Source organism: Prosopis cineraria, unplaced genomic scaffold (genome assembly GCF_029017545.1).
Source record: "Prosopis cineraria cultivar Desert tree isolate PC_DT_omini unplaced genomic scaffold, ASM2901754v1 PC7, whole genome shotgun sequence".
Lineage (NCBI taxonomy): Eukaryota > Viridiplantae > Streptophyta > Magnoliopsida > Fabales > Fabaceae > Prosopis > Prosopis cineraria.
The window spans coordinates 31652871-31666970 of NW_026555338.1; the positions used below are offsets into that span (position 1 = coordinate 31652871).

Genomic DNA, 14100 nt, shown 5'->3' on the forward strand with positions numbered 1-14100 from the left:
GCTATGCAACATGTAAACAATCTTTTGCCTCCCTATCATGACTTTCAAGTTTCAAATAGCTAGGAAGGTAGTCTGGTGTGTGTGTTTTTAAAAAGGCCAACGTGTGAGTTAACCATTGTGGAATATAATAAATAAATCCTCGCTATAACCCAATATTATATATCATTATTATTTTTTAAATAATACTTGTCACTTACATCATAAATTTATTTCCATATTTAGCGATAGAAGCATGCAAGATTGAACTTAAAAAATCATGTTGTATTGACATGTGATTTTGCCAACAAGGTTGCGTGCACGTAGGTGGGTGGATATAATTTTTGACATCATAATGATGTGTTGATCTTTGTAGTAAAATTTGATGTGAATGATCCATTTGATACGCTTAAAAATATGAGGAGGAAAATGGAAATGGAATTAGAAATGTTATTCTTTTGTCACTGCTCAACGTAATGAACTAATGAGTCACGAATTGTGAGTGAACCAGACAACATCTCAAAAAAGCTCTTTAACATTGACACGAGAGCTTTCAATACTCTCTTTTCTAATTTTCAACTAGACAAAAACAATACTAATCTCTTTCAAAATAGGGAAGGGTACTAAAAAGCATATCAGCTGGAAGTTAAGGATCTATTTGATGTCTATTTTTATTTTTTGTTTTTAAAATTGTTTTGTAGTACAATTTTTAAAAGTTGTTTTTCAAAACAAAATAAAATAAACATCTGTTTGCTTATGTTAATTTAAAAACAGTTTTAAAATTAGAAAATAGATTGATAGTAATAATTATAAAAAGTTGATGATGGTGATTTATAATAAAAATTGATTAAATTAACTATAATTTTTAACAATCAGATGTAATGTATTTTAAAAATAAAAGAATAAAATGAAAATGACTTAAAATTATTTCTATTTTTTGGTCTTTTTGAAAAAATAAAAACTTTGAAAATAATTAAATCTAAGACACTTAGCTAAACAAGTTTTTAAATTTTTCTATTAAAAAAACAGTTTTTGAAAACAGAAAACAAACAATTCTTAAGTCTCTAACAACTTGTTGATGATAATAATTTCTGCTGCTCAAACCAAACTAGATTAGCATATTTTGATATTTTAATATTATTTTTTTAAGATATTTTAATATTATTAATGCACGTATCAAATAGAAATCATAATGGATTTTATCCCTAGTATACCAAAATATTTAAAACTCAATTCCATTTTTTTTCTCATTCCATTACACTTTCTTTTCCCCAAAATACGATCCGGTAGCAAAAACCGGCTAAGCTTAAAAAGTTGGCGCTGCTTTTTACTTTTTATTTGATCTGTTGGGCCAATAATTTGTCATAGTGATAGAGAAAACCAACAGTAAAAGTGGCCCACCTCTTTTATTTGGGCTAGAGATGAAGTCCATCTTTTACAGGTTTTAAAAAAAACAAAGTCCATCTCATGGGAGAGAGCACTTGATGTGGAAGATCAAATCTGAGCTAGGCATAGTTAGTTTGTTACCAAAAAAAGGTGGGGAAACTTGGGCTGTTCAAATCCAATATTTATTCCTACGTATGTAGATGTAAAAATTGGTGTTATCAGAATCGGACCGGACTGACCTGTCCAACCAGTTCAATTGAGAATCGATCCCAAGTCCGGTCCGGTCATCACAAAAAACTGAAAATTTCAAGAACCGGCCACGAACTGATAAAATCGGGCAAGAGCCGGTTGAACCGGTTATATTATTTTTAAATTTTTAATTTATATTTTAAAATTATAATTTATACATATTTATACCTAATAAGCATTATGAAATAAACAAAATGTATGAAATATGTATAAATTATGTATATGTGTATATATTTTAAAGTTATAAATTATGAATTATGAAACACTTGTATATGTTTTGGATGAAAATAATGTAATATTGATGGATGTTATATTTTTTATTGTATATTATTTTATTTAAAATTTAAACATTCATTTTTGTTACTATATATGATTATTTCTTTCTATTTTAAATATATAATATTTAAAATATATTAATTTATTTATGACCGGTTGGACCACGGTTCAAACCGCGGTCCGACCATTGAACCGTGAACCAATACCTTAACCGGTTTAATGACCAGTCCGATTTTCATAACATTGGTAAAAATCTTGTTAGTGAATTGTTAAGTATTGACATGAATACTTTACTTGAGGTCTGTTAATCTTGACTTTTTCAAACTCAACTTACTTAAATTTTTGTTAAAAAATTTATTGAATTGATTCATAGCTAACCCATTTTAACTTTTAAAGAGGTAATTGAAATGAAATCTTGTTATGAAAAAAATGTATTACCTTCTCATATGTTTTCGAAGTGTTTCAAACTAGAGGAGAAAAATCTCAGATATTTAATTTAAGTATATACATTTAAGAATTAAGATAGTAATAATCAAACTATAGTAAGTGATTTTTTTAATTCATTACTTATTGCAGTGGTTTTTTTAACAACGCCCAATTATTTTTTTAATTGCTCATTCAATTTTGATAAGGAAAAATGGTAACTGCAAGATTTTTGTGTAGGTAGGGGGTGAAAGGAAAAGTTGTATTCGTCACTCGTCAGTGTCAAGTCACTCGCGCTCATTTCTTCCTCTTTGGGTTTCACTGCATCTTCTTCTCGTTCTGCTTCAGCTGCTTGAGCTGCAACATACAAATATACAAACAACAGTATTGTATTTTCATCTTTTCATATCATAGGCCATTCAATGGTAATGGATTCGCTGTTCTCTCTGAAACCCCACAGTGTCAATGTCAAGCCACCCTCATCCCTCTTCCTTCCTTTCCCTCCCAAGTTCCAGTCTCGTCGTACTCGCTTCCTTCTTCAGTCTTCCTCTAAGCAGGTTAAGATTCGGTGCGAGTTTGAAGGGAAAGTGAATGGCGCTCTTTCTGGCGACTTTGACCCTCGCTTCATTGACCGGGTATATGTATATATATATACTGCTTAATCAGCTTGCCTTTCTCGGTTTGTCGAAAAATGATTTATGGAGGTGCATTTTATCACTTGTAACATTGCGTTTAGGTGAAGGGTTGTTTCACTTCTCTTTGTAATTTTTAAAGGCGGCAATGTTTAAACAACTCATGGCTTTTCGTTCCTAGATACCCTAAACGAGAGGTCGAGCTTATGTTTTGTATGTAGTTATCGTATTCCACAGAACTGAACTTCCAGTAGTTGTTCTGAGTCACAAACTCTCAGTTTGATATGTTAAAAAGCCTTTTTAACTTTTTTTTTTTTGGGTGTTTGTCCATCGAAATTTTTCAATGAATTATAACATGGGGACAAGCTTTTTAGAAGGAGCCAACGGAAAAATGTCCACATGTGATTTTTTTAGTTAAATAATTGATAGCAAATGCCTGTATCTAAAATTTGTCCTTGATATGTGCTGCGCTGCTGTTATGTTGGATATACAACGGGGATTTATGAGAGTATTTAATCTGAATAAACACAAGAAGTTTGCAGAACATTTCGAATGGGTGATGCGCTGCTGCTTACTTTGTTCTACCATGGAGGGAATGGTTGAATTTTCTAGGCTTGTATAATAACAATCGTGTCAATGGGGGGTTATTACAAATGCATTAGTCCCGCATAGTATTCCCCCCTTCCAATATGTGGTGTTATGTGCAGAATTAGTTGTAAAATAGCTTTAATATAACCAGGTATTGACTTTCCCTTGGGATTTCTCTTTTCTTTTGGAGTTTGGAGTTGTTGGTAAACATATGATGTTTTTAGGAGTTTCCATTTCCAATATGCAGAGATTTGAAAGTTTTGTTGCATTCTTGAGTGGTTAAGCCTATACGAAGGTATGTTAATTTTGACAATGAAATTTGTCTTTTAGCAAAAAGCATTGGAAGCAGCAATGAATGATATAAATAACTCATTTGGAAAGGGAAGTGTTACAAGATTAGGCAGTGCGGGAGGAGCTTTGGTGTATGTATCTTCCCTGCATTCTCTGTCTATACTTCTGACTTCACCCAACTGTCTAGAATTTTGTCAAATTTTCAGATTATTCTTTCTATTTTCTTCTGTGTTGTTGATCAGATGACACATGACAAATTCTTAAACATAATGTACATTGCAGTGAAACTTTTCCAAGTGGCTGTTTGACGTTAGACTGTGCTTTAGGTGGTGGTCTTCCAAAGGGAAGAATTGTGGAGGTATTTATTCTATTATTTTTTTCTCAATATATTTTGTCTTGTGCTCTTACGTACATTCTGTGGGCAATCATATAGGGTGCTTAAACTATATTGAAATGTGCGGTACTTTGTGAGATCTATGATAGGAACTATCAGAACAAGCTTGTATAGGCATGTAGATGCTCTAATTCTTCCTTTTCTATTTAACAAATTTGGACTTTCATGACAAGCTCAGATTATCTGCCCTCTCTCTTTCCAGATATATGGACCAGAAAGCAGTGGGAAGACCACCTTAGCACTTCATGCCATTGCAGAAGTACAAGTAATTCATCTATCTGTATTATGTGCAATCATTAATTCCTTGGGTTGTAGGTTTACTTGGTGTCAAATGGATTTGGGACTAATATTCATTATTCTAATCGTGTTGTGCAGAAGTTAGGAGGCAATGCAATGCTTGTGGATGCTGAGCATGCTTTTGATCCAGCATATTCTAAAGCTTTAGGAGTGGATGTAGAAAATTTGATTGTCTGCCAGCCTGATCATGGAGAGATGGCTCTTGAGAGTAATACTGTCTTTGCCCTTCATGTGGTTGTGTTGAAATTATTAATTTTGTTATAGGCCTTGTTGCAATAGTAGGAAGCTTATTGTTGCATGATGTATATGGGTTGATTGTGCTTTCACCATTGTAGTCGCAGATCGCATGTGTAGATCTGGTGCCATAGATCTCATTTGTGTGGATTCTGTGTCAGCTCTCACTCCACGAGCAGAAATTGAAGTATACAATCACTTTCCTTTTGGATTATTATTATTATTACTACTGTTTTTGCCACTACTGTTACTACTATTAAAGCCAGGGATTGGATAGCATTTGTAACATTTGTTGTCTTCTTCACTTGAAATATATAGGGTGAGATTGGAATGCAACAAATGGGATTGCAAGCTCGTCTCATGAGCCAAGCTTTGAGAAAGATGTCTGGAAATGCCTCTAAAGCTGGTTGCACTCTTATATTTTTAAACCAAATAAGATACAAGGTACTTCTTGGCAATTAGATTTACTTTGTTTCTGGATGTCTACATGCAGATAGATAAAAAAAAATATTGCACATTCATGGTTCATCTCAGCCCATTGGATTGTATAGTCAAGCTTTCTTGGAAAAATCTTTTGATAATATGGATCAACTTCATTTACTTCTGTAGATTGGTGTCTACTATGGAAATCCAGAAGTGACAAGTGGTGGAATTGCTTTGAAGTTTTTTGCCTCAGTTCGGCTTGAAATACGTCCCACAGGGAAGATAAAATCCGTAAGAACAAAACTTGTGCCATAATTTATCTTTCTTTTGATTATAATATCTTAATTGATCTATATATGTGCATTTCATTTCCTTTCGTTTTAGGCTAAGGGTGATGAAGAAATTGGCCTTAGGGTTCGTGTGAGAGTGCAAAAGAGTAAGGTATGTTAGAATATATGAGTGTATGCCTATCAATGTTTGTCCTTTAACTGGTTTTCAGTGATGGCTCTTGACATACACACTTGGAACTTGACATTTAGCTTTTGAAATGGCTTTGAAACTTTCCTTTCAACCGTGTGTTACTTTGTAAGTGTTGTTGCTGAGTTTACACTAGTTTAAGTGTACGGACCTATATTTGAAAAAGGAGCAGCATAGCGAGGCATTGAACAAATAGCATAATAGTCTGTCGAGAACTTCCTGTGAGATTTCAAAGAATGTTGCTTCTTGCAATATTCTCCATAGTTGTTGCCAATCTTGTGGTTTTTGGTTTGGAGAACATAGCTTCTTTTACGTGAAATTTAATGTTAGGAATTCAGCTTGAAGTTTGAATGTTTGGATTTAATACCTACACAATACATGTTACTGAATGGACCAGAACAGTGATGAAAGACAAGGTCATATGTTGCCAAACCTTTACTACCCAGCAAATATGCTGTTGTGGGAGAACACAGTTCACATCCTGCTGATTGTATTTACTTCTTTGTAATATCTTTGGTGATCTCATACAAATAAGGTAGGGAAAGTGGGAATGATCTTTTCAGTTGATGAGCAAATTTTTGACACGTGAAGATTGTGGATAAAAAAGTGTTCTTGTAATTATAAATCTCTCTCTCTTTCTCTGGGATTTGTTTTGAATTGTTTCCAGGATAAATTTTCTATTTGACTGGAACAAGCCCCCTCCCTTTTGCCATCAAATGGAGCGGGCTTGGTGAAATAAACAATATATTGCTCTTTCAGCTGAACTTTGGTTTCCTGTTTCCATTAAACGTCTCCAGGATTTTCTTTAGTCTTCTGAAAACGTCCGGATCTTATTTTGCTTGTTTCTTACTAGAGCTACACTTTGGTGATCGCCTCATGAGCCTTGCATTAAAAGCTTTCCTTTCACTGTTCTTTTGAGCCTTTTCTATATATCATTGCCAAGTTTTGCTCAAAGACGTTCCAATCTGAAATATTTTGTATTTCTCTCCGACTCTGATACTGCTCTCTGAAGATCCCTGACTTAGCATATTTTGTTAGGTATCAAGGCCTTACAAACAAGCCGAATTTGAGATTATTTTTGGAGAGGGTGTCGGCAAACTGGTAAGTATTGCCACGTTCTTTTCATCTCACAGTATGTGTACCATTCACTGGTTTGACTTTATACCTCAATGCAGGGATGCATTTTAGATTGTGCAGAAATCTTGGATGTTGTCTCAAAGAAGGGCTCTTGGTACAGCTATGGAGATCATCGGTATATTTGCGATCAGTTTCTTCCCAATTAATGTTCATTCGTTACAATTTGGCACGCTCTCTTGTATGTTGTTCCTTTCTTTCCCGTAGGAAGTGACATACGCTATGTATTGTTTGATCGCTTCACTGCAATTTAGGGATCATGAAAAAGTCATCAGATATGGAATCCCCATGGCTCAATGCTATTTCTCCTGAATGTTGAAACAGGTTGGGACAGGGAAGGGACAAAGCAATGCAGTACTTGAAGGAGAACCCTCATCTTTTAGAAGAACTTGAAAAGGTTGGTTACTCTTGATACTTCTGATTGAATAGTGAATAAGACCAGATGTTTTACACTCTTTTCACTCTTTACTTAATCAAATGATTGTCGCTTGCTCCACTTGTTTGGTCTTTACACCTAAATGATAACCTGTCAAGATGCAATGATGAATGATCTCACCCATTAACTTTCGTGTTATAGTTTGGGCAGCTATGGTCTCTTTCTTTTACTTAATCTTCCTTATACGTTTGGTTATTATGCTATTAAGATAAATATAGAAAATAATATTTTCAGTAAGATTAGAATTATTTTAGTTAAAAATACATTAGGGTCAGAACTTAGTTATTTAATGTATTTTTATTTCTATTATAATATTTTAAGATTTTATAAATTTAATTATTTTAAGATCATAATATTTTTATACAACTAGATTCTTCTGTCCTTCATTTCCTCTATATCTTCTCCCCTTCCTTATGCTTGCTTCTGGTCCTACCTAGTCTATTGATTTAGTTTAGCCAAAGCTTTTCACCAATCATGAAGCTTTTCTTATTCTCATTGCAGTTCCTTTCTAATGATTCGCTATCAAATATCATGCATGGCCATTGTACCCAATTACTTTGCAGATTTTTTTTTTTTTGGCTTCCATATTATTTACTCAATGGTTTTAGAGTGAAGCAAGATAGTGAGATCACATGTGTAGTTTTATATTATAATTACTTGTATAATGAAATCAATTGTAGGTTGTTCGGTCTTCATTGATAGATGGAACTGGCCAAGCAGGCTTTGCATATGCCAGGAACAAACCACCATCCCATGAGGATGAAATTATATTTGAGGAAACTCCATGAAGAACAAATTCTTCTGGCATTTCTGATTAACTGGGTGATGGATTGTAAACTGATGAAAATTTCTTCTTCCATGACAAATGGAAGTCGATGTGGTTTTGACGATTTGAACACCATTTGGTTGAACCAGGTTCAATTGGGAAATGTTCATGCAGCTCAGGTGATTTGAATTGTACTCTCTCTTTGATCGTAAGGGAAGCACAAGCAACACGGGGAGAAATGAACAAGCAGAGAGAAAGCAGTGCAGATATTGTACTACTAACTCATGACATATCAAAGAGTAATAGATCATTCCATTTTATTTCCTTGATTGCTGCTATCGTTTCCAGTTACATTTGCGTACATTCTTGATTTTTATTTGTTGGGTTTGAGCAACACTACTGATGGCTCTTGTCCCTCGACAAAAAAGGGGGAGAATTATCTGAAAGTTCTTCACAACACAATTAAATACTACAAAGATTTATTGACAATTTAGTAAATAGTTGTTGCTATCCTAAGCTGTAAATAGAGTATAGACCTTATGGTCTTTAATTGTGCTTGAGAAACCTGAGTAATTCTCACTAACTATGAAAAGTAAACTAAAGCATATATAAAAGGTAAATTAAAGCACCCTTCATATACCTTCAAGAAATTACAAAATTTAGTAACACTAGAAGTTTGAGAAATTTAAAACACGAATCTTCGCGGCTAAGATGCTCGAATGAAGACACTCGGAAGTTTGAGCAAGGACTGAAGTATAAAACCTCAAATCACGTGATAAACAGACACTTGTCCAACTATAAACAACTCAAACTCTCTGAAAGCTTGGAAGCAGCTGCCAAGCCGCTAGCGATAGCACCCTCAACGTTGGGACTAACACAGAAGTCTCCACATATAGCCAATCTCTTATTTCTGTCCCAAAGACATTTTCCCTCCGGGGCAATACTCGCAGCTGGAAATGCACTCCCCCTGAAATACCAACCAACATAGCACGAGAGTTCCTTTGTTAACATAGAATCACCTACTAGTGTTAATTTCATAGGAATTTACTATCAAGTAAAGGAAGGGCTGGTAAAACGAAGGAGGCAGAAAATTAAAGCAACAGAACCGTTTCATTAGGTCTCTTTTCATCATGGTCTTATATGCAGGATAGACTAAGGTAAAGAACATAAGATGTGAATACTATTTTACCATTCAATTACCACTGACTCCTTCAACCAAGTTCTTTCTATGTTATAATTCTATTGAACAACTCAATCACAAACACTAAAGAACTGCACAAATTCCTGCAGGGATATGCTGTCTGAATTTTGTAAGAAAATGTTATCTTGATTTGAACTTGTATCAATATCAACTTTATCGCATGTTTGAATTGAGGAGAATGAAGGAGAAAGAAAGGTTTGAGTTAGATTTAAAGTGAGGAAAATATTGAAATCAAAATTTCCCTCCATGCTCCTCAATCCAAATATACCCTTTTTCACGATTCTTTTCTCAAGACACTCTAATCCAAGACTACCACGTACATGTGCCATATATGTTTATGATGCAAGAATTGGTAGCCTACTCAGAACAAAGTCCTATTTACATACTCACCATCTATGGGCTTTCTTAAAAAAAGGTTGAGATTTGTTGAGTCCCGTGCTTTGAAATTCTTGGAAAAGCTCATCAGCCACTTTTTTCAGTGTTGTGTCCGAGGGCTTCTTGAGTCCCGTTTGAGCAATTATTTGCTCTGCATATTCTGCTGTTGAATGAAGAACCCATCTTTCACTGTAAACATGCTACTGTCGATCAATAATTTATCAATCAAAGGAAAGTGATCTTGAACAAAGAGTATCATACCAATTATTTGCCACTAATAGAAGATTCAACAACTACCTATGGGTTGAGCGGCCAGGCTTACTGCTCTCACAATGAGCCCACCTTAAAATGTTAGAATTCTTCACGGAAAAGCCTTTGAAGGGTATCTGAAAATTAGTGTCATTAACCACAACAGTTAGACATGCACCTCCCGGCTTCTCTGCAAAGTTCATTTTTCAGTTTGGATTGCGAGCTACATATACAAAAGGAAATTGAAAACAGTCTAGCCAAAACCAAGCATGCAATGAATCAGAATCAAACAAGCCATACAGACTTAGTTTTCGTATCACTATTAATGACAACTTAAGAGGTGTATAGTAGTATAGCTACTATCATACTGAGGCCAGAGGCTCTGCAAATGCCAGCATCACAGCAAAACATGGCCTGACAGGAAGATCACACACCTCTGTTGATAACTCTGGCACCAAATTCAAATCTGCATTCATCGCAAATGTCAATCTGCCACTATTCACCATAGAAATGCTACGTTAAGCATCACTGGACATAAAGCATAGAGTTCAGACACTAAGTTTTCACCTTGTCACAACACAGGCACATATGACCAAATTGATTACATCAATGCCCCTTAGAACAAAATTATTATTATTATTATTATTTTGGGATACAAACCCTTAGAACAATTTGAATATAAATAGTCAACACATAATCCATCTCTTTCTAGTTTATCAATTTAATGTTGGTTCATCTACTAAATGACAAGCTGCCAGATTTATCGAATATCATTATTTTTTAATGTAAAGGATTCTTTAGGTCATCGCTTATTTTATAAAACAAACGATAATTAACAGCAATAAGGTATAATACTGCAATCCCTCTCCTCCTCAATTCCTAATTAGACTTCATACTGCAAATTAACAGGCATTTTATTGCAGCAGTTATTTCCTTTGAAAATTCACACGTTTATAGGCCTTTCAAAAGCAAATTTTCTCAACTCCCATTACTCGACATTCAAAATTGAAAAACATACATGAGACACAATAGATACCCAGTATAAGTACCCAGAGAGTTGGCCAGGTTTAACAATTTGAAGTAGAAACAACAGCGAACAGAAAAGGAATATTCATATTCATGATTCCTAGAGTTTCTCTACAAGTTTTTAAATGAACCTTCATATCAAATTGTCATGTAACAAGAAAGTCATCATATCCATACCAAGAGGTGGCAATCGCCCCGACACTTCTGTGAATCTGGGAGAAACTATATTTTTATCTGAAGCAACAATCCCCTTGAACTGGCCAAGAATTTGTCCTTCTAAGCCCATCAATGACCACAAATGATCATCATCTGACCACTCAATTTTTCCAATGCTCACTCCAAACTTGCTTTCCACACCTGAAGACAAAGGGGGTAAAACCTTCACATTTTAGTCAGTCCGCCATCAACTCTGTAACAAAGGAATAAACAACGGAATTAAGTGGTTACCATTCTCATTGCACAATGCTTTGCATATTGAATTCATGCCTGGCGCACCCACATATCTCATGCATGATCCTTCCTTTAACATGTTGAAGTCAGAGAAAGAACTGTGCTTATAAAAAAGATCCAATATGCAATAGGCATTGTGAAACAGGACATCCTTCATACATATCTCATACAAATTTTGAACAAGTACATAATTGATGTTGAAAATGAAAGTCAAAAAATGAGAATCATGCACCTCATAATTGAAAGGTGATAAAACACTGTTGTCATTATCTGTGCGTTTCAATTTGTGCAATTACCCTACCTTGCGTTTTCAATTCATAGCCGAGCCAGCAAAGTTTTAATTTTTTCTTAATAAAAGAAAATTGCTCGGACTTCAAACATTAATAACAAGGGGAGGAACCTTGCACCAAAATTATACTCTCCAATGTTTTCCATACTATATCCATTCCCAAATTTCTTCACTTGTCATGAGCAAATGTAAGTAGCAAACACTTGTATAGACATAATCTAGATTCTAATACATATCTTGCAATAGAAATAGTGAACTGACTACACATATAGATTATAGGGAGAATTACATCCAAGGACCTCCCAAGAGAATTATTCACAAACAAATATTAATATGGAATTGTTTGTTGTTAAAATGATAATAACAACTTGTTTTTTTTCTCAAATAATGACTTGTTGTTAGTCCTTGTTTGTGAATAATTCTTTTGGGAGGTTTTTGGATGCAATTCTCCCTAGATTATACATATAGAATGTTTTTGAAAATAATATAGTTGGTGAAACATCAATTTAGAGATCTCCAAGTGCTTTGAATCAGGTAGGAGCTGGACATATTAAGAGATTTCCTATCAGAGATTCAAAGCTCAAAGAAGGCAGCATAAGTTGAAACATGTGCAGTATAAAGACTGAAGGATATGAAGTAGTATGAATAACTGTAAAAAGGTTTTATGTAAGATGCAAATGTTAAATGCGCCATAAACATAGGCACAATAATGGAGATTGGCCACCATGTGGAGGATGGTGACCATTGAAACAAGTAAAACACCGCCTGATTAATGATCTAATCAAATATCACTGCTCAATACTGCACATAATCATATCATACGTTTGAAGAAAACTTGTCAACCTGTTCTGTGTCAGTAAATTTCCCAGTACAAAAATCAAATGAGCTAAACTTCTCTTTCCATTCAGATACGAGGCCCCTTGATTCCCACTCGTGAACTAGAGATAACGCCTCTGACGTGCTGACTGAGAAAAATGGAGCACCATGGTCAAAGAGTAGCTCCTTCCCATCTTCAGTGTTCTCTCTGAAATTAAGAAGCCTATCAAATTTAGGACATTTTTCAAATAACACAGTTATATGTGATAATTCCATGCGCGCAGCATGTCTTTGTCGTGATCAGCAAACACTTCAAATCATACAAATTAAACCATTGAAACTGAGGTTTAGGCAAAAGTTAACTGCATGCAATTATTATTAAAAAAACAGGTTGAACAGCAAGTGTTCCTTCTCCTAAGTTTTTCGGGATCATCATCATCATCATTGAAGAAAGCAAGTGCCAAATCTGTAAAAGCTTCGACGGTGATGTGTCTAGATTCGAAAGTGACTCTGACATGTTAATACAATATGATAGAACAAAAATAAAACTGTAAAAAGAGAAGGAACCTCCGTTGCGACATGCGCCCTCCAGGGCCTCTTGCTGACTCAAAGAGAGTGACTGGAACTCCATTTCGGGCAAGAGTTGAAGCGCAAACAGCTCCTGAAACTGCCCACATTCCGGTAATTTCTCTTAAAGTGTCCATATCTAAAGTACAAAGCTTACAAGCACCAAGGACCACGCCCCAAAAAAAAAAAACAACTATATCACTTACTTCCACTCCCAACTACGGCGACCTTGGTTAGAGCACTGTTCATGGCTTCTCCGGTTCTTCTTTATGGGTCCAGCTTTCTCGGAAACGCGATTCTTTGCCGCGGAAGTGAAAAAAATAGCAGAGAGTAGCGGCACTCGTGCTAGTCAGCTTGAGGTGCAAATGAATGATCATGGCAGTCGTTCGACCACGTACTCCGTGTTCTGGGTCTGGTAGGTGTTTAACCGGCCCGCCGATACCTAATTCCCGATTGGGTCATTCATTATCAATTTATCGTTATTCGTTGATTAATTGCGGTCGCATTGATGGCGATACGGCTAGTTTCAACGTCATCGTAACCAAGAGTTGCTGTCAATTGGGGAACAAGTTCGAATCCCATCAGAGGAGGGAGGAGGGGTCTCTCTCATTTTTCCCTTCATTTTCCTCCACTCCTTCGATCCTCACAGTTCATATTATTTTATTAAAAAAAATTTAATTATAAAATTAATGAATAATAAGGATGAAAAAAATGAGACTTTAATGAATTTACTTCATGACTGTCATCACGTAAGGAAAAAATGGCTTGAGTTTGTTTCGCCTGGGTTTTGGGAGAGATTTAATCAATTAGAAGGCGTGGAATGAGTTACATGGAATCTTGGCAGAAAACTAGGTAGCCATGATACTAAATACATTCCTTAGGATACTTTTTTCTGTTATGTATGTTGAGATATTTGAGTTAATACATGTAAAAGAATATTTGGAGAGGAAGGGTTTGCTGGATAAAAAAATACATATAAAGTCTATTTTAGAGCACTGTAGGATTTTAAGATGAAGCCAAGCATATTGTTAAAAGGAAGAGTTATAAATCTATACAACCATTAACATTAACAAGATGCTGAATCTTTCACTTTAAAAACTAATACCTTATGTTTAAATGGTAGATGAAGTGTAATCAAAGGAATT

The 14100-nt window shown here is 35.0% G+C and overlaps 2 protein-coding genes across 4 annotated transcripts; one reads left to right on the forward strand and one right to left on the reverse strand.

Annotated features, from left to right (window-relative positions):
- The first annotated feature begins 2581 nt into the window (after positions 1-2581).
- LOC129315539 (DNA repair protein recA homolog 1, chloroplastic) lies at positions 2582-8311 on the forward strand. Of its 2 annotated transcripts, XM_054959315.1 has the most exons (14): positions 2582-2945; positions 3861-3952; positions 4104-4179; positions 4418-4480; positions 4591-4720; positions 4848-4933; positions 5065-5190; positions 5356-5460; positions 5554-5610; positions 6685-6747; positions 6822-6898; positions 7105-7177; positions 7897-8038; positions 8132-8311. In XM_054959315.1, exons 1-13 carry the CDS (start codon positions 2733-2735, stop codon positions 8002-8004), a joined length of 1269 nt encoding a protein of 422 aa, XP_054815290.1. In that variant the 5' UTR covers positions 2582-2732; the 3' UTR covers positions 8005-8038; positions 8132-8311. The 2 variants fall into 2 exon arrangements, with proteins under 2 accessions (XP_054815290.1, XP_054815289.1); XM_054959314.1 differs by having other exon boundaries at positions 7897-8311.
- A 280-nt stretch (positions 8312-8591) lies between these two features.
- On the reverse strand, positions 8592-13577 carry LOC129315540 (uncharacterized). Of its 2 annotated transcripts, none has more exons than XM_054959317.1 (9): positions 13162-13577; positions 12956-13055; positions 12416-12596; positions 11281-11353; positions 11011-11190; positions 10242-10273; positions 9856-9944; positions 9574-9747; positions 8592-8949 (listed from the first exon to the last, which is right to left on the reverse strand). In XM_054959317.1, the coding sequence occupies exons 1-9, from the start codon at positions 13202-13204 to the stop codon at positions 8778-8780; spliced, it is 1044 nt and encodes a 347-aa protein (XP_054815292.1). In that variant the 5' UTR covers positions 13205-13577; the 3' UTR covers positions 8592-8777. The 2 variants fall into 2 exon arrangements, with proteins under 2 accessions (XP_054815292.1, XP_054815291.1); XM_054959316.1 differs by having other exon boundaries at positions 10176-10273; positions 13162-13575.
- Positions 13578-14100: the final 523 nt, after the last annotated feature.

Coding starts and splice junctions, on each gene's coding strand:
- LOC129315540 (XM_054959316.1), bottom strand. CDS start 13,204: ATGAACAGTGCTCTAACCAAGGTCGCCGTAGTTGGGAGTGGAA. Junction 12,597..12,955: donor GGGCGCATGTCGCAACGGAG/GTTCCTTCTCTT, acceptor TCTTAATTTCAG/AGAGAACACTGAAGATGGGA. Junction 9,748..9,855: donor CCTGGCCGCTCAACCCATAG/GTAGTTGTTGAA, acceptor GCATGTTTACAG/TGAAAGATGGGTTCTTCATT.
- LOC129315539 (XM_054959314.1), top strand. CDS start 2,733: ATGGTAATGGATTCGCTGTTCTCTCTGAAACCCCACAGTGTCAATGTC. Junction 3,953..4,103: donor AGTGCGGGAGGAGCTTTGGT/GTATGTATCTTC, acceptor TGTACATTGCAG/TGAAACTTTTCCAAGTGGCT. Junction 5,461..5,553: donor CCACAGGGAAGATAAAATCC/GTAAGAACAAAA, acceptor CTTTCGTTTTAG/GCTAAGGGTGATGAAGAAAT.